Raw genomic sequence first — 20,339 nt, 5'->3', positions numbered from 1 at the left:
CAGAACAAAGGTGCTCAACGTGCAAGGTGGTGCAAGATAGCTCGACCTACAGCGACATTTTATTTTTTAAATAAAAAAAAACTGCTATCTCAGAGAACCCTGTGAAATGGACGACGAGTAACCCAAGATCGGCATGAATGGAGCTAGAGACAGTTCGAACCACCCCGGCTCTAAGCCACTGACGACGACGACGACCAGGATCATACAACTAGCCCTGTAAACTTTCCTGTGCTTTAAACAGCTAACTGTCAAATTTCAACCTTGAAAATACAGAACAACTTTTCTTCTGGAAGGAGATTTGAACCCCCTTCCCCGTTGCTACGCCCGTTCTATAACGAAAACTAAACACAAGTTGTTTTTCATATATCCCTCCTGGGTGGGATTCCCCTCTTTTGTCGGTCACTTGCACAACTGCAACCGGTCTAAATGCAAGAGAAAAACAATCCCTTTTACTAATTTCGACCCCCCCCCCTCCTTGTTTGGGACCCCTTTTGTCAACTCTCCAGTGCTGATTGCCTTATCTCAGGGAACATGTGTGCAAAGTTTGATGAAGAACATGTGTTGATAAGAACCTCTCCTGGTGTCAGCCTCAACCATGGTGGGAAACCATAGGCAGAGATTTCTTCCCTTTGTTCAGCCAGACCTGCGGTCATGGACCAATTAGTCATTTTCGCTCTGCTATGTTTACTTTACTATCTATACACGAACCTGCAGGTGTTGCTTTAATAACTTGCTTCACTTCTTAACTCACCTATGGAGACACTATAGGCAGCTATGTGTCTGCTTCTACCATTTTAGTCGGTTCTTGGAAAGACTCGTAGTATAATATTATTCAAATGTCTGACTTCATTAATAAGTTAACACAGAAACATGAGGTTGATGTATAAAATAAACGTTAGAAGATGTTAGGAAACCTAAGAACCGCCCGCAGATTATTCTATATTCCATTCGAAACAGTTGTACTGCGTCTCGTTTGTGCGTTGATCTGTTTTGAGTTCATATCCGAGTTCTAAAATCAAATAAGTGAAAAATAAACAAATATCGATAAAACATTTATTAACATATCTACAATATAGCTTTTTGATAAATTCCGATACGGACGCAACCTCGACATTATGTACACCAAACATAAATGTATGCCAATTCATTGGCTATTTGAATTTATAAACATAAATAAAAAAATAATTAACTGTAGCATGTAGAAGAGCAAATATTTCCAATAAACAATTTAAACATTATTCAAGTAAAAATGAATTATTGAAAATAGCTAGTTCATAAGTGACTGAAGTTTTTGGAGCGTGTTAGTCGAATACGAAACCTGAAATTAAATAAAAAAGAAAACTTTCCAATTAAATTCTACTATGTGTATTTATTCGCGACAGATACGTATTTCGCCTACGACTTGCAGGCTTCATGAGAGTTCAGGGTTCGAAAACAGACACTGATGAAGCCCGCAAGTCGTAGGCGGAATATGTATCTATCGCGAATAAATATACATAGTAAAATTTAATTGAAAAGTTTTATTTATTTAATTTCAGGCTGTTTTTGAGTGATAACAGCTTGCTGATGTGATGGACGGTTTATTCTACACTAGCATCAGGATCAAGTTGTTAATTTAGTTAAAACACATTATCACAGAACGGAAGATCAACTTCAAGTAAAAGCGAATTCAAAAACTGACCACAAAAGGAATGCAAAAATCAGCAACGATTTTTTCTTACTTCGAGTAAGTTTCTCAGACCGTGCACATTTATGCCACTTTGACTGTGGTACAAAGTGGTATAATATTTTTCTATGCTTTGAATTGACCGTTAGCTCTACAGTTCTACCTGGTTAATAAGGATTGTTGTTATTAATGACAACTTAAAGAAGATATTATTGAAAAGTTAGGTATAATTGGAGTAGAAAAGTGATGCAGTATAATAAAGATTTTACTGTTTTAAAATCTAAAATAAAATATCGGCTTGGCACATATCAGTAATTGAAACAGAAATTCAGATTTCAGTTCTATACAACGAATATGATTTGGAACTTGGAAGCCGTTAATAGATAAAATGATTTTAGTGGAAGGACTTTCGAATACAGGTTGTTCCACTACCTGCTACCTGTCAAAATTGCACAACTTAGACGTTTAGCAAAATGGAACCTGCTTGTTTTTTCCCTAAGTTCAATAGATCAGTTCGTTTCATTTTTTTCACCGATCGTTTTTGGTTTATCACTTCATGTATCTAGACCAATCAGCATCTATATTAACGTACAAGTGTATGAAATTTGACAAAAATAGAGCCTCTTTGTTCGAAGTATAATTTTCCGATAAGAACGCTAAGACGGACCACTTTAACGGCTGGTAACGGCTGTAACGCTCTGCGGCTGGTTCGCCTTAGCCTATTAAATGGACATAATTTCACCCCCGGTACATAGCCATTTTTCTGTGGTTGAAATCTAGACGTCAAAAGCACTGGGCGGGAAATCATTTCATAGAAATTCTATGGAGCGGCCATTGTTGTTTCGGGGCCAGCATCGATGGTCCCATCAGTATGGGGCTATTGTCAAATCATATGTGAGAGTGTATTGGTGATACCGGACTGACTTAATTGGTTCCAACATGTAGAAGTATGCGTGTTTGAAAATATTTACATGCTTATGGTAACTTTGCTCACCGCAATTTGAGACTTTGACTCATTGACAAATCATTGCGTACTACTGTCACTTTAAATGTAACATTTATGTACGTTATTTTCTCAGTTTTAAATTATGCGAGGGACCGTCGCTCATAACGATTTGTATCGGATCGATTTTAAGTGCGAACACAAGGTATATTCATTATGCTTCTGGTATAGGATTGAAGTAGTTGTGTGAAAAAAATTATAAACATCTACAAAAAAAAATTCACACAAAACACAAGCTGCTTTACAAGGGTGAACCCTAGGGTGAACCTGTTATCTCGCACATCGTTAATTTATACCAGAATATTTGACAGGTCTATTGAAAGTGGTATATTTTTTTCCGTGTAAAAAGCGTTCCTGTTACCACTAGATGGCAGTCAAAAATGAACTGAGTTGTATCCAGTTTTCAAATCGAAGATGATATTCCTTTCTTTGACATTATGTTAATTTCTATTACTAGTTGATCATTTATTGGGGGATACCAAGCTTGGCATAAACTTTTCGCTTCGATTTTGCTCTTTTGGTTACTGCACCTCAGCGAAGCAGAATTTGAAAAAGTGGTGTAACCATGACCCTAATCTTTACACCGCGTTATACAAATCTTTACTGTATTCAATGTAACTAAAGATTAGATGAACCGTTCCGAAGATCCGATTCCTTAGCTAAATGAGCTAAATTAGCCGGCTCTGATCCGTTCAGTCTAGTGATTCGTTTTGCCCATCACTAGCTCACACCATACAGGCCGCTTACGGCGATGATTTCTAGTATCTAAAATTCATAAAAGCCAATGTTTGTAAAATTCTTTGTGATTAAACTTAAGCAGAATTGACATTTTTGACATAGGACTACGTCTTTCAGGAAGGTAGCTGGTATAGGGGGTAATTCCAAAAAATCTTTCCCGAAAAGTAGTCAGGTTTTGAACGCTAATAGCTTAGTGGTTTCCCGAACGATTTTCAATATGCTTACACCAAGCGATTGAAAAAACTTCTAAGAATTGGCCCAAATGAAGAAAAGTATGGATTCTTGATGTTTAACTATTGGAAAATTGGAAATAATGAACCTATGTTTTATCAGAATTCTTGCTTCGTGATTGGTTGGAAGATTCTTTACGATGATCTAAACCTATACCAATTTGATATCTGAGCTTGGGAAGTAAGCCAAAACAAGTGACCAAGTTTCCTCATTACAACAAGATTTCTTAACACCGCGATTAAGCCTAGTCCAATTTGATGTCTGTGTTAGGGAAGTGTGCCAGAAAAAATGACACAAGTTCGTTGTCCCAACAGATCGCAAATTCTTTACTGCGAGACAATTAAACCTAGGCGAATTTGATATCTGTGTTGAAAAAATGTGCTACAGCTGTAGTGTTCGGTTATTATATGACTCGGTATGAATACGCATGCTTGCCGTTTCATTAGAAGTGGTGAAAAGATGTGCTGTTGATAAAATAGGATTGAATTAGTAACATCCCGTCAACGTGGGGAACCATGGGTAATAAATACAATCTTTAATTTCTGTAAGGTAGCAGGAAACCAATAGTTTGTGTTCTTGATTTTGTTAAATAGTTTCCGGAGATGAAATGGGGAAGGCAAATGAGGAGCGTCCAATATAGCTCTAGCTATCCCAAGCCCCTACCTAGCGTCTCCACGTGGCCATACCCGGTAATGCTCTATTGAGTAGCCAAGCTAGGAGGTGCGATACTGTGTGGCTTCCGGCTGCCTGATCTCATAATCGAGGTTTTGGGTAGACGGTGGAGCCACACGATCTGGTAAGCATAATATAAGTTATTTTAATTATTTTTTTCGTTTTAGCTTATGAAGCATTTACTGCTTTATAGTAAAAACTTTGGCCAATACGAGTGTTAATACTGCACATGGATATTGGATACCAGAAGAAAAATCAAATTAATTATTAGAAGCATTTATGGAAACTAAAAGGACGCAATTCTATTCCATTCGAAGGACTGCTGGTGAGATTGTTCTATTTTTACGCATATATACCACATTTCATAAATAAACTAGAATCGGGAAGAGGGAGGGACCATCAGAGCACTTGTTTGAAGCGGTGGGCCTAGCTCCCTAAACAGTCAACTTTCTGGGGTTAATCTTGGCCCGATTAACAACACATCGTGGATAATGAGCGGACTCTTCTCCCCACCTGCTGAAGTCATTCTGCATTAAGACGGTTTATTCAACGATTGACTCAGGTGACTTAGCCCTTGGAAGGAGATTCTCTAAATCCCTGGTACGTGTAAGTGATGTTGCTTATCGACCAATTCCCTTTTGGCCCTTCATACAAGAGTTGGGAAGCATGACCAATCGTTGAATATGTTCAACTCTTTTTGACATGATAGGCTCATTGCTATGAACGGATGTTCTGCTAAGGCAGGTGGTAGTACCATATATTCATATTCATTGATTTTGTGAAATAGTTTCCAAATGCACATAGAAATAACTATGAAATTTTTTGAGGATTGAACGTATGCAATGTTACTACTTTGATAAATGTTACATGCAACGCATGTACAGTGATACAAATCGGTATTCGTACGGTACCTTGCAGATTTAGTTTTTCTACATTCGAAAGTTTAACAGAAGTTTTACGGACATGTTATTCAAGTAAAATCATAGTGTCAAATGTTAATTTTAAGGTATGATATCTGGTTTTGGAAAAATGGTTTTTATTTATCTGATAAAAATATTATAAATTGGCGTATGGAAAAATCCACTCAAATCCATATTCGTACGGGCTGACGACGACCATCTGAACCAAACCTGAGAAGAAATCTATCATCTTTGGCTCAGATGGTCGTCGTTTTGTATGGGAAAAGCCAAACGATGAACTAAATGTAAAAATCTGAAAGCGATGGTTAAACACTGCCAAGGTGGAGTGGTAGTAAGTGGGTGGATTACGCACGGAGAATAAAAATGTAGTTTCAATTATATTTATGGTTGTTTTACGCACAAGCAAAAATTTCGTTTTGTTTCAAACTGAAATGTATGATTGAAATGGAAATATTTATTGTTATATCAATGTTAACTTCAAATTTGAAAATACTTTACTTTTAATTCAAAACTGTTATTTTCTTGATTCAAACAGAATCTCGTTTTGAAACAACAATATTTTCAGGTTGTTATAAAAATATTTTATTGAGGCTTAAAGCAACAATCATTTTGTTTGACACAAACTGGAGCTTTTTCGCTCCGTACGGCTAAAGGTGTTGGCAATTTAGTCTTCATCGATGGTATAATGAATCAAAATGTCTATTTAGACATTTTAAATCAAAATTTGAAGCAGAGTGCCAACAAAATGGGATTTAGCCAGAGGTTCAGCTCCGTTACCGCCCAATCGACGGTGCCCCACGCGCGCTGCTCCACGCACATTCTCTGCACGATGCTGTCGGCGTTGGTCTTCTGCAACGACCGCAAGCATCACCCGCCGAGTGGCCACGAAACACGGGCAGTGAAACATCACATGCTCCGCCGTTTCCTCGAATACCGTACAAAAGGGCGAACAACCCGCCCACGCGTGTGTAGATACTTCTTAAAGCATCCATGGCCTGACAAAAACTAGGTAAGGAAAAAGTTTACCTCACCATGTCATCTACCGATCCAGGACGAGCTGTTCTGGATCAGGCTATGGTTTCACCTGCCATGCTCAGTGTAATCCCATTCCGCCTTCCAACGCCTAATAGAGTCCAGCCTAACTCTGTCCCTAGTACCCCTCACGTTCCTCTGCTTATGGTACTCGATTTCCCTAGAACTATGCATATGGGAATATGCATATGTCCCCCAGAAGTATGCATATGGGAATCATGGCTGTAATGACCTCGATCGCATCCAACGATATGGTACGGTAGCCTCACGCTACGCGCAATGCCAACAGCTTGAACACCTTGTTCAGACATGCCTGATTGCGCTTACTATCCAAAGCCGGTGCTCCGGAGCCGGTATTTATATTTATAACTTTAACCAACAGGCAACAATGCCCTAATGGCTCTTAATACCTAATACAGCAAACATCGAAACATTGAGACAAATTTAGAACGTAACACTTGCTTAGACAGATGAAAGTCAAACGCTGTTGAAACACGATTGAATGCACGTTGCAGACCAGTGATGGCGCCATTAGCACTGTAGTTGGTGCGACGAAAAGGCAGGTTAAGCAGAGGAATCCTTCGCAACACTCTTAATGGTGCATTCAGATTGATCTGGCGAAGAATGTCGGGGCAATCGATGTTGGAAGTCAGGATATCGGAAACTACCATGGCGCGCGCTGTTTCTCGGCGCAATTCGAGGGTGTCTAATCGGATGAGCTGGCAGCGATCCTCGTATCGTGTATTCCTCGTGGGCTGTCTCCAAGGCAGCATTCGAAGCGCGTAGCGTACGAATCGGCGCTGGATGCTTTCGATGCGTTGAATGGCATTGTTGTAGTGCGGAATCCATACAGCAGAGCAATATTCTAATGAAGACCGAACAAGCGACCCGTAAAGCGTTACTAAGCACTCGATACTGCGGAAGTCACGAGTCATTCGCATAATTAAGCCTAACTGCCTAGAGGCTTTGGCAACAATGAGCGATATATGCTGTTTGAAGGTTAATTTAACATCCAATAGCACACCGAGATCTTTTACATGGTCGACTCGTTGAACTGGAATTCCGTTGATATTATAGTCGAAACGTAACGGCTGATTTTTCCTCGTAAACGTAATCATAGAGCACTTAACTGGGTTGAGCAGCATACGATTCACTTCGCACCAGTTAGCAAACATATCAAGTTGTTCTTGAAGAAATAGCGCGTCGGTAGTGCTATGGATCCTATTGAAAAGCTTCAAATCATCCGCAAAGGCGAGCCTTGGACATTTTATTGAGCAGATTATGTCGTTGAAATACAGAACGAACACTAGTGGACCCAGATGACTACCTTGCGCAATCCCGGAAGTAGCGGGGAACGAATCGGAGATCTCGTCACCAATTTTTACGCTCAGGGTTCGTCCAGTTAAGTAAGTTCTAGCCAGCTTAACAGATTGCCGCAAAAACCGTACCGATCCAATTTAGCGACTGCGATGCGGTGATTAACTTTATCGAAGGCTGCGGACAGGTCTGTATATACCGCATCTGTTTGGGATCGTCCAATAAAGCTGTCCGTCACATAACTTGTAAAACACAGTAGATTCGTGGTGCAGGACCGTTTAGGGATAAAACCGTGTTGCTCGTCTGCAATGGCTTGTTGACAATGCGAAAATATTGATTTAATGACGACCAGCTCGAATAGTTTTGACGCAGCACACAGTGCAGAAATTCCCCGGTAGTTGTCGACATTCGCTCGATCGCCCTTTTTGTGAACAGGGAACATAAATGCCTGTTTCCAAGCAACTGGAAATCTTCCAGTGGAAAGAGATAGGCGAAACAAATGAGTGAGAGGTTGGAGCAAGCCAGAGATGCACTTTTTAATCAGCGTTGCCGGAATCCCATCCGGACCTGGAGAACACGAATGCTTCAGTTTGGCGGCAGCTGCCAGAATCATGTGGTTATCGATGTCAATAGAAGCGAAGGAGTGTCCAAGACGAGGAACATGGTTTGCGGCGTCCGAGATTTGTGCAGAAGTAAGCACTTCGTTGCAAAACACGCTAGAGAATTTCGATGCAAACATACTGCATATAGCGGCGGCACTATCAGCTTTATCGCCACCAAATTCCATACTGGAAGGCATACCTGACACTTTTCGTTGTTCGTAAACAAAATTCCAGAACATCTTGGGATCTGACTTTAACTTTCTCTCCATTTGTCGTCTGTAGTTCGAGTAGCAATGTCGCCTTAGAGCTTTGTATTCATAGTTAATACGTCGATAATATTCACGAAGCAATAGTGCACCACTAGCAGAAAGTCTTCTAAAGGCAGCTTTCTTTTTTGCTTTCAAACGTCGAAGTTCCTTTGTCTGCCATGGAAGATATTTCCTCGAACGTCTTTGAACTTGTGGAACGTAACGGTCAATCAATCCGTTCATGATTAATGAGAACTCGTTGACTGCCGAGTCGATACTATTGGGATTCAAGACGCCCACCCAGTCAATGTTGTGTAGTTCGCTAACTAAACCCTCATAGTCAGCTTGGCGAAAGTTGAAACGAATACGAGTAGGTGGCTCAGAGTACACAACACTGTGACGGTTAGCTATCGACAGAACAAGGGCTGGGTGATGAGGAACCAGTTTAACGAGAGGCGCAGGTGCATACGTCAGCTTGGGAGCGATGTCGCTAGTGCTGACGAAACAGAGATCGAGACAACGCCCATTTTCATTTACGTTGCTATTAAAACAGACTGAATATGTATATCAATCAGTTGTTTGTCACGAACTCGATCCGGTGGAAAATAAATAACACAAATAAATAATTTGCGATCGGCTAGCTGTATGGATAGCCAAACCTGCTCGAGGATGTTCCATGCAGCTTCATTGATAATGTGGGCTTTCAAATTGCGACGAACAGCGATGAGCGTACCTCCACCAGTCTTCTTCATGCTGTTGTTGGGGCCGCGATCACAACGGAAGCCGTCGTACTCAGCTCCGAACAAGTAGGCAGATTGGGTGCGGTCGTCGAGCCAAGTCTCCGTAAGTGTGATGATGTCGAAGAAACCATCCGAAAACGCGAGCATGTAGTCGTCAATGTTTGAATTCATACCGCAAGCATTTTGATAATAAAGAAGCAACGGGCTCGCTTCGCAGGAATCCGACGTCCGGTGCGCGATGGACGATTGACGAGGCGAAGGAAAAATGGAGTCAGGTGCATTAACTTGTGCGAGAGTCAGTTGACTCCCGCTGTCCGAAATTAAAACATTTGAATGAGTCAAGGTACTATTGGCGAAATCTGGTAGATCGCTCCTGATCGAAGTCAAATTCGCGAACCAAAACTCCAGTAGGCCAAGTAGACGCCATCAAAGCAGTATCCTTCAACTCTTTTGGCACCTCAACTCGGAACGAAACAAAATTAAGCGACGAGAGATCCACATTCTTTTTCACTAGCATAATAGTTTTCGGTGTATCGGTAATATCAAGACACTCCTGTGTCATAGCAACAATATCATCCACTGTATGGCTCGGATCCAGGCGGCTCAAATATAACCAAAATTGCTGCCGCTCATCGGCAACTGTTTTTATTGTACGCTGAATGGATCTGGTGCCACAAACAGCAACCGCAGAGGCATAGTCTATAGCACTGTCCACTCGGCTCCGCTTTGGTGTGGGTAATTCGCCACGCTGCCGTTGCGAGTTAAATATTTTCAAAGCAGGAACTGAAGATCCACACGGGAAATGTTTTTCGATGCGATATGAGAGATCGGCGACAGCAGTATTCAATTTATCGACTGCATCACACAACTTAGACGAATCGTCGACGGGGGGGACGGTGGCGACGGGGTCGGGCTGCTGCAACCACTTATTGAAGCTACTGGCGCACTCATCGCAAAGCCAGAACAGATTATCACCGTATGTGGATATCGCATCCAAAATGGAACGCTGTAATCCAGGGATGCAAGTGCGGTGAAACATCGATCGGCAGTTGCCACGGCATATAACTCTGTCAATTCCATTGACTGCGGAGCTACATGTTCTGCAGGTAGACGCCATGGTTCGATCAGCAGTTCACTAGCGCAGATTTGACGGATGAAAATTTCACAGCAAACGACTCGAGTCACTTGAAATATAATATCACACGCGTAGATGGTAGCCAGGAGAAACAATTTGCAAAACTAGAATTGATAGTCGGTTCTTTTACAGAGGTAAAAACGAAAAATTGTAGAGCGATACTAAAATGTAAACAACGATAGCATAACAGTGATGCCAGAGGTGCCCCGGTGCACCATACCTCCCTCAGCACCGACATGGCAAAGCTGGCCATCAGGCATCTCATACTGATGCTAGGTCCATAGCCGTTCGGATAATCTTGGACAGCGCAGTAACCGCTGTTGACGCTTTACCATAAGCATAATCCACGTGGCTGGTGAAGTTCGCTACAGAGACTATAGATTACAGAGGCAACCGAGAGCGACCTTTATATTTGTGATGGTAATCTCCGTTTTGGTTCAAAATTTAGCGGTTTTTGAATGCCAAGTCGCCTCTGTAATCTATAATCTCTGTAAGTTCAACCTGTTTTCAGCCATAACACTCAGGTACTTCACACTTCGTTTGGAGACAATCACTTGTCCTCCCCGTTGGCTGCCCCGTCCTAGGACCAATGTGCGTTGGAGTGATTCAAACGTTGAACAGCCACGAATAATATCAAGTTTTTCTGTTTCGTCCCTTAGGAAAATGAATTGCCTTGATTATAAATAGGGTGTTAGTTAGCTTACAAGGAAACATCACTATCGGTCACAGGCTTAGAGCTTAACCATATACACCATAGTGCACCCCTGTGGATCCAGAACTTCACTACACTGCTCGTATAGGTTTAGCCAATGGAACTTTTTTAAAGAAACTTAACTTGACATTTGTATGGGCATGTGACTTAATGGAGGCGAATGGTACATTGTGAATATCCTGAACGTTTAAGTAACAGATCAAAAAGAAAATGGTATTGTTTGGAAAAGGATGATTTGATTACGCAACAAGCATTTCTAAAATCTTTGTTTGTCCACCTGGAAGTGTTATTAAACTTTTCTCATACTGATAATACATTAATTACAGTACATACAAGTTATTCGTTTACGATAATAACGGAGATCGTGCTACGGAAACCTAGTATTATAAATGATCGAGAGGCAAACCATAAAATATGCAAAGATGTCCGTAATTTATCCTTTAAAAATCAAAACAAATGCTAACAGGGCGAAAGAAATATGAAATATTTTCATCTTTGCAATGAGAAATGACTCTAAAATCGGTTAAAATTGTTGATCGCAATCAAAAACACATGAATGCACATATAAAGCAGATAGTAGGGTAAGTTAACCTATCCAGCTTTTTACGAGCCATAATGGCGCACGTGTTCGTAATATTTGAACAGCATTTTTGACATTTCCCTAATACATCGCACTTTTCTTTCCGTACATTCCTTTAGTTTTACCGTGAACGCACGGAAAGAAAACGTGCGATGTATTAAGGAAATGTCAAAAATGCTGTTCAAATATTACGAACACGTCCGCCATTAAGGTTCGTAAAAAGCTGGATATAGTGAACCCTCTACCTGTAATAAACCCTCGGATAAAATTTCGGTATTTATTAGCTTATACTTCTTATTTCTGAGGATATATGACATGAAACAGAACATACTAAACATAACACACACACTTGCGTTTATAAAATTTTAGCTGCGTTTCATTATTAATGCTTTAAAATCGACATTTTCATGTGAGGATAACAATGCAAAAGAATGGCGTGGACCCTCTCCATGCAAAATACACTAGAATTCCTATAATGGACCCGACCGATATTCTATTGTAAACCACTAGGTCCATAAAAAGAAAATGGACATTCCAAATTGTTTTAAAAAATATGTAAAATATAGATTTGCAGCATAAATTGATATATTTAGGATTATTCAAAGTTACTAATATTGTACGTGCCATCGGTTGGGTGTTTAGCGTTTAGATCTACTGACCTCTATAACTTTCCTTCAATTGGGTCACCTCTGCGAAATGGTACTTTCTACAAAAAGATTTTCCGTGAAACGGTACATCCCGCGTAAGGTTTTTCGCGAAATGGTATTCTGCGAAACTCTATATTCCGCGTTATGGTCAACCGAGAATTGGTGTTTCGCAAAATGGTATTCGGCGAAATGGTTTGTAATGATGGCGAATGTTTTAATGCAATCCGCTTTATTTTATCAGGCTAAGCATGCCAACAATAGCATTGCATTGTTGTTTTCTATTTTACTGTGAGGAAAATTTGTGTATTAAGGGGGGCCCTACTCTGGAAATTCGGAAAAATAGAATTTTATTTTTTTGCATTTTCGAGAGGCTTATACCTTCAGAAACGTGACGCCAAAAGGATTTTTTGATATCTAATCTTGTCGAAAAGTTACGGCGAAAACTGTGGGGTCACCTCAAGGAAAGTGCATTGCTGTACGAAACTTTGAACGCGTTTTTCTCGAAACCTTGTTTATTCAGCTGGCGGTACGTGTATCTCAGAATCCAGTGGTCCGATTTGGCTGAAATTTTTTTTCAGCGTGTACAAATGAATTATCTAAATTACTACGTAGCCGTTTTTTGATATCTCATTTTTTCAATTTTTTTAAGCTCGCAATTGGCGATTTTTGATGAAAAAACACCATTGTTTTGGAAAATATGCCGCCATTTTGGTAATTTTTCGAATTTTCAAAAACCGCTACGTAACAATTTAGGTATTGACCTACACTCTTAAATGATTCTACCTGTAAATTGGTCGGATTTAGTTAAAGTTAGGTTGAAACTACTCAAAATGCCCTTAAAGTGTACAAACTCAGATTTTGAGTAGTTTTTCAACCAAAAAATTGGTAGTAGGAACTTAAAATTGCGTTATTTGTCATAGAGAATAATTCAATTATCGGTAGCAAGTAGCCAAAATTGGTTGAAATTTTTACCCAAAGTTTGAGTTTGTACACTTTAAGGGCATTTTGAGTACTTTCAACCTAGCTTTAACTAAATCCGACCTATTTACAGGTAGAATCATTTAAGAGTGTAAAGCTTCATAATCATCCTTGAAATTCGTTTTCCGATACTCCGTTGGGTCCCGGCACGTACCGCCAGCAAGGAACTATTTTCTAGAAAGCATCCACGCGCTTAGCTGCCACCAGCATAATAATCACTATTTTGGCATTCAAAAAACAAAAAATGCATGTTCGAATATACCTCAACCTATAACCAAAATATCCCTACACTTAACTATAATTCCAACGTGCTAAAAAAATTCACGAAAATCCATTATTTTTCGACCTTCCAGAGTACGGTCCCCCCTTAAAACACCCAGGAACTCCTCAGAAACTTGCAAAACTCGAGATTGTGATAAACGTCATCCGAGATTCACGATGTATGTACAACACAGTTTAATTTGTGGCAATACGAAGTTTGTCGGGTCAGCTAATCTATACCTATAAAAATGGATTTCTGTCTGTCTGCCCGTTTGTTCCTTATAGAATCGAAAACTACTGAACCGATCGACGTGAAAATTTGCATGTAGGGGTTTTTAGGGCCATGATTTTTTTCTATGATGACTCCATAACTCTATAACCCATAACTTCATAACTCCAGAACTAATCAAGCAAATGGAACCAAATTTAGCATGGGGATGTTTTTATAGGCAATTTTTTTTCTATGGTGAATTGAGACCCCTCCGCTCTTTAGGAGGGGAATTATATCCCCTCCCCCTTCAATAGTGGGAGGGGGGGGTTCCTATACAAATGAAATACAAGTATCCTCATAACTAGAGAACTAATCAAGCAAATAGAACCAAATTTGGCATGTGGGGGCTTTGGAGGCAGGAATTTTTTTATGATGGTTTGTGACCCCTCACCCCCCTGTGGTAGGGGGATAAGGACTCTCATACAAATAAAACAGAAATTTTTGCGTAACTCAAAAACTAATCGAACTCGAGAAATTTTAGACTCTTTCATAAAACATCAGTCAATGACACCAAAAACTATCAATAGTAACATTGGATGTATCAGGGCGAGACGGCCGCAGGCCGTGAGTGTTGCCGGCAACCTGCCGTCTGGATCACCTCTATTTATTTATTTTCCCAGATCTACTGACCTGTACCTATTACTTTCCTTCAGTTGGGTCACCCCTGCGAAATGGTACTTTTCACGAAAAGATTTTCCGTGAAATGGTACATCCCGCGAAATGGTATTCTGCGAAACTCTATATTTCGCGTTATGGTCAACCGAGAATTGATGTTCCGCAAAATGGTATTCGGCGAAATGGTTTGTAATGAAAGCGAATGTTTAAATGCTATCCGCTTTATTTTATCAGGCTAAGCAATGGGGGGAGTTGTTTTCTACTTTACTGTGAGGAAAATTTGTATATTAAAACACCCATGAACTCCTCAGAAACTTGCAAAACTCGAGATTATGACAAAGGTCATCCGAGATTCACGATTTATGTACAACACAGTTTTGTGGCAATACATACATTTATTTGATAGGAAAAAACCAACCATTAAAATAATAGCAAACATTTTGAGCTAGAAAGAAACTGACAGAAGAAACATAGCTTTCAAAGCTTTCATCCGCTTGCAAAAATTTTATAACAATGTTCCATTAATTAGTATTTCTTTCATAACTCTTTACTAATAACACTTAAAACTAAACTTAATTTAAAATAAAACACATTGAGAAAACAATTGGTAATACCTTTTATTCAAATCATGGCACGCTATATATACAAAACAAAAGCAACTAGCAAATAAGATATTTCACAGCACAATCATTAACAAATCAATAAGCACTTTTGTATCAATACAAGAATTAAATTTTGGTTGGAGAATAGTATTTCTGGTTCTGAAAAATATAAATTATAAAAATAAAATTTTTGGTAATAAAATACGTATACCTTGAAATCGAAAGCAATTACGACAAAAACAAAGCCAATAATGGTAAAAATTATTATACGTGAATGTCTAAATATAACAGCAAGCAACAAATGCAAGAAAATAAATCTTATAGCGCATTTCTAAGTGCTATAACAGTGTTAAATATATTAGTACAAAACAGAGAGGTTGACCGTCGAACATAGCAAATATTCTACAATACAGGGGCTACTATAGTTTAATATGCCATTTTTGAGTGGCTTAACCAACCTATTTTGGAACCTATCTGCAGGTGTGTCATAATTTAGATACTTTCATTTGATTTTGCTGGAAGTGTCCAGCTACAGGTGGGGTCCAACATAGGTTGGATACTCGATATAAAGAATTTTCCAATAGCAAATCACTTCCACTGCATTTTCCTATTAAATAGCAAAGCAAAGCCTAGGTGCTACATTCCGTTATCGAAACTTGACCTTCTGTGTTTATACGACAGACTTCGCAGTCAGCTGTTAGAGTGCAGGACAATTGCAGGGCCAGTTGCTACGATCCTATTGACTTTGACAGCCTCTCCCAGTCGGGATCCGAACATACGACGACTGGCTTACAGGTATACCTCGATATAAGACAACCTCGTTATAAAACAACCTCGATATAAGACAATTCGATATGAGACAATTTTTGTCTTATATCGAAACAAATCCCTTTAACATGACTAGTAACGATACCAGAGCTGATTTTCCATTCTGAAATCGGCGCCGTGAAGATGTTCATTATTTCAAAATAACCATAAAAATCGTAAAAACTAATAGTTCAAACAATAATGAATAGTCCAAAAACCGTAAACACATAACACAGAGCAAGACTGGCGACCGCTAATGCAAATTTTTTTTTTAAAAAACATGTTTCGATATAAGACAATTTCGATATAAGACAACTTTTAGAAATTATAAATTGTCTTATATCGAGGTATCCCTGTATTAGGCCAACGAGGCCAACTGGGAGGCAGTAAATAGCAAATGTACAAAAAAGCCAGCAAAAGATAGGCTATATGATCAGGCCATATAGTCTAATGTAGGATACGGTAGTTTTAGAACTTTAAGGTTTTGATTTTATTGAAACCAAATACTTTAAGGGGAAACATAAGATGGCTATACAGTGGACCCCCGTTTGTTTGAACGATTCCTCATGCAAAATAACGGGATTAGTTTTTAATTTGAACAACTGGCAGCTCTACATATGCTGGAACTTGTGTGATATGGTCGCCCTACTCTTTATTATTGTTTTGGTGGTTTGATTCAGTTGGAAGTTGGAAGCAGCGAATATTTCATTCTCCGATCGGATTTTTATCATAATCGTTGGGAAAACGCAATGTGAAACAGATTAAACACGCTAGATCAGGACAAACAAATCGCGTTTATGCGCATTGTCTGCATAAGCAAATGATGTCATGTTGAGAATGACATATGAACCATTTTTAATTTGCACGTGCAAATTAAACCAACGGGGTGCAAATTAAAAAGTGTTCAGATTAAAAGCGGTCAAACGAACGGGGGTCCACGGTAATTGGTTTTGTATAAATGCAACAAACACTGTTCGTAAATATGTCAAAAAATAATTAATCTTGTAAACATAAACACATGTGGTTCGGCTATTGCTCTGCTTTTCGTTTATTTACTTCTCTATAGGCTTATTGATGTAGTGAAAGCTCAAAGCTCATTGACCTGTTGCAACATTAATATCATGTTGCTGTTTTTACGAAGATCGTTAGTGCAACGAAACATGTGCATAACCAAATATCTACTGATTAATTATAGATTATACAATAACCAATTTTATAAATACGTTATTCAAATATTAACTACATTTTTCTAAAAGTTCGTTAATGTATAGCGGATCGATAAATGGCAAAACAAGTTTCAGATAATTATAACAGCTCTGGAAGCACTGACGCAAAAGCAAGCTCTGCCAATACTTTTTACGACCTAGCTTTTTATTCGTATGCTAATCTAACAAATTTATAGCCAAATTCAAGGTGAGTTAAAATAGGTGATCTAGTTTTCACAGTTTGTAGAACAGAAGTGCGCGGAACGATTGGTTAGCAACCATCGACGTTGTTTATACATTCAACAGTTTCCGCTTTGAAAATTTCGGTGATCGTCAAGGGTAACCCAGCGGGGGTAAAAAACAAATTTGAACATCAGAAAACCTCTCTTGACTAACCTTGGCCAGATTATCGAATATTAGGCCGTATGAATAAAACAGTTTGCTTTGCTTTCCCCGTGTAAATATTATGGGAAAAGTAAAGCAAACTCTTATTATGCATACGGCCTATCCAGCTTTTTACGAGCCATAATGGCGGGCGTGCTCGTAATATTTGAACAGCATTTTTGACATTTCCCCAATACATCGCACGTTTTCTTTCCGCGTGTTCACGGTAAAACTAAAGGAATGTACAGAAAGAAAAAAGAAGATGTATTAGGGAAATGTCAAAAGTGCTGTTCAAATATTACGAACACGTCCGCCATTATGGCTCGTAAAAAGCTGGATTGGCTCGATGATCTGGCAGTCAAACTGACGTCAGTGTAAGTTAGAAATATCAAATATGGTCTAGTTTAAATCCATACGTTAACAACAGCGGCAATTTTCGAAAATTTCACAATCACAATTCGTCGTGAGCAGTAAGTTTTAAGAATAGTGATGAAATAATTGAACAAAGTCAGAAAGCACTATTCACCATTTCCATTTACTTAGAAGGAGTACCATTCTGACTAACGGAGACGCCAAACGAAGGTAGTGTTCGATTGAAAGAAGTTAAGGGGACATATTACTTTTTCAATTCTAAAATGTCGAATTTAAAATAAAATAAAAAGTCCAAAAAAGCGAATAAAAACTTCAATGTCGTTTCTCGGAACCAGGTTTTTAAACTCGGTACTACTAATATCTCAAGAACGGCTCAAACAATCGTCTTGCTTCTTTTTTTTTTGTTTCAAAGCTAATAAAATTATCTAGCAAGTGAAATTTCACATTTTAGCACATGCTTAAACGCGGTTTTGTAGTAACTTGTCTATAGACTATGTGCAGAATGATAAGTGGCGCTGCCAGCGGCCAATGTGTAAGTTTTTGTGTAACCATTTTTCAATGATCATATTACCACGCATGGTAAATAGCGCAAGAAAAATGACTAAATTAATCGTAAATTAATCGTAGCGTATTGGTGGTTAATTTCGAGCATACGAGATTATTTATTATTATTTGATAAGCAAGTAAAGTGAAAATATCCTGTATTTTGTGTTTTTATCACAATGGAAATACGCTTGCACTATTGGCGCGCGAACGGACGTGAAAAAATTTGACGTTGCGAATTTTTCGTTTTAAATAATGTAAATTGAACAGTTTTTCATGAAAAAGAATATAAAGTAGTAAGAGTTAAGTCAATATTGTGTAAAAGTGTTCTTGAATAAGCCGAACCGTGATGGATTCACCGGGTGAAACTAAAGCAACTAGAGTGATTTATAATGGAACTATTAGCGGAGCTTTAATGCAGAAAAAGTGTATTACTGTGCTGGAACCGTTTGGAACCGTTATTGCTGTGCTGGAACCCACTCCGAATGTCCAAATTGTACTGTTGGCCAAGGGCTGAGGTTGATCGATGTGGACAGAATCTTTTAACAGAAGTTAATTTGCAGTAGTGGATTATAATGCAGATGAGTAAAAGTTTTTTATTTCTGCTAAATTTCTCCCAATACCGCGTTTTTAAAGAAATAATTTGAACTAATATTGTTGGTAGTTCGAGAGTTTAATCTATTTTAAGAGAGCGAAATAAGGCGCTATAACCTTGGCTAATTGCAGCCGGGCTTTTGGTCTAAAGGCTAAAAGTTCATCCCCGAGGGCCCGGAGTATCATTTAAACTTTATTAGCAAAGATACTCCCAACGAAAACAAAGTTACTATTAATCAGAAACGGTTGGTACGAGACGTCCCCGTTTCTTCTCCCCCTGTTGATTTTGAAATGCATCTATGTGTGAATAACTTGTTCAAACAAGATCCATTTCGTATAATCGTCTTTGCGGCAATACTTCACAGTTGGCCTGGCCGATTAAACATTTGCAATATATCTCTGATATTTTACAAATGTTAATACAGACAAGAAAATAATTTGAAATATTTCTATGATCAGAAATATTTAAAATTATTTCCAGGAATCCTTTATTGTGGCTGTGATGGTATTAATAAGAATAAGAATAAGAATAAGAATGGAAATACGCTTGCACTATTCGGCAATCGTTAAGGAACTGACTTTTTGAAAATCTATGGTTGAAACGGAAAAGAAAGATCAAGACTGACCATATCAATCCTTAACATGTCTAAAAGCAAAATCTAGACGGTAATAATATAATTATAAGTTACATTATCCGTCAAACGTCAATTTTTGCGACTATTGCACTGCTTCACATAAATCTCAACAAGATAGTGATTTTGAATTGAAAAAACACGCAATGAAAACTGTTAGATTTTTGTTAAATTCTATTCTTTTATGGAAAGGCGTATAAATTCCTATACTTTTAGTAAGAATTTCGAGAGCTCCGTACTATTCACAATTTTTAGAGTTCCATACGCGCTTTCTGGAAAACAATTTTTTGGAGTAGTTAAATTTATTTTATTAGTTATCTGAATCTAACCTTTAGTTACCTAAAGACCCATTTGAGTTGGAAGAACACTATTTAAACCGACTGGAATGTGATACGAACAAGTTGCAGTAGAGTTGGGCTTATCTTTCTCCAAACAATGCCTGTGGTGCGTAACTCGGCTGTTCTGAATGACCTAGATTTATACGAACAAGGACATGGACAGTTTGTCTAATAGTGAGCACTGATCGTTTTTAAAAACTGCTGTCTGTCCTTCTGTGGAGTTATTCAAATCTATGAAAATATGCATGTAGAAAATAAACGTCGATTTAGAATTTTATCTTGCCCTTGCACTGCAAACAGAAATTAACATGGAATCATTCTGTCTGAAAAAGTGTACTAAAAATTCTAAAATGACAAGTCTATCTGAACTGGTTCTGCATTTTTCTGTGTTTTTACTTTTGTTATAATATATAACAAAGGTTTAGAAATTGGTCGAAAAACACGTAATTAATCCGAGGCCCGGAGGGCCGAATCACATATACCAATCGATAGAG

At 38.6% G+C, this 20,339-nt stretch overlaps 1 protein-coding gene across 2 annotated transcripts in view; it reads right to left on the bottom strand.

Annotated features, from left to right (window-relative positions):
- Nucleotides 1-500: 500 nt before the first annotated feature.
- Nucleotides 501-20,339, bottom strand: part of LOC128739157 (pyruvate dehydrogenase (acetyl-transferring) kinase, mitochondrial) — a 50,136-nt gene continuing 30,297 nt past the window's right edge. The window contains exon 9 of one of the 2 annotated variants that reach the window (XM_053834577.1): nt 501-1,009. In XM_053834577.1, the coding sequence (XP_053690552.1) occupies nt 938-1,009 (72 nt within the window). In that variant the 3' untranslated portion in view covers nt 501-937. Of the gene's footprint in view, nt 1,010-14,988; nt 15,130-20,339 lie in introns of those variants that run through there. The other variant, XM_053834578.1, reaches the window with a different exon arrangement.

Source organism: Sabethes cyaneus, chromosome 3 (assembly GCF_943734655.1).
Source record: "Sabethes cyaneus chromosome 3, idSabCyanKW18_F2, whole genome shotgun sequence".
Taxonomy (NCBI): Eukaryota; Metazoa; Arthropoda; class Insecta; order Diptera; family Culicidae; genus Sabethes; species Sabethes cyaneus.
This window is presented reverse-complemented; position numbering and strand designations above follow the sequence as displayed.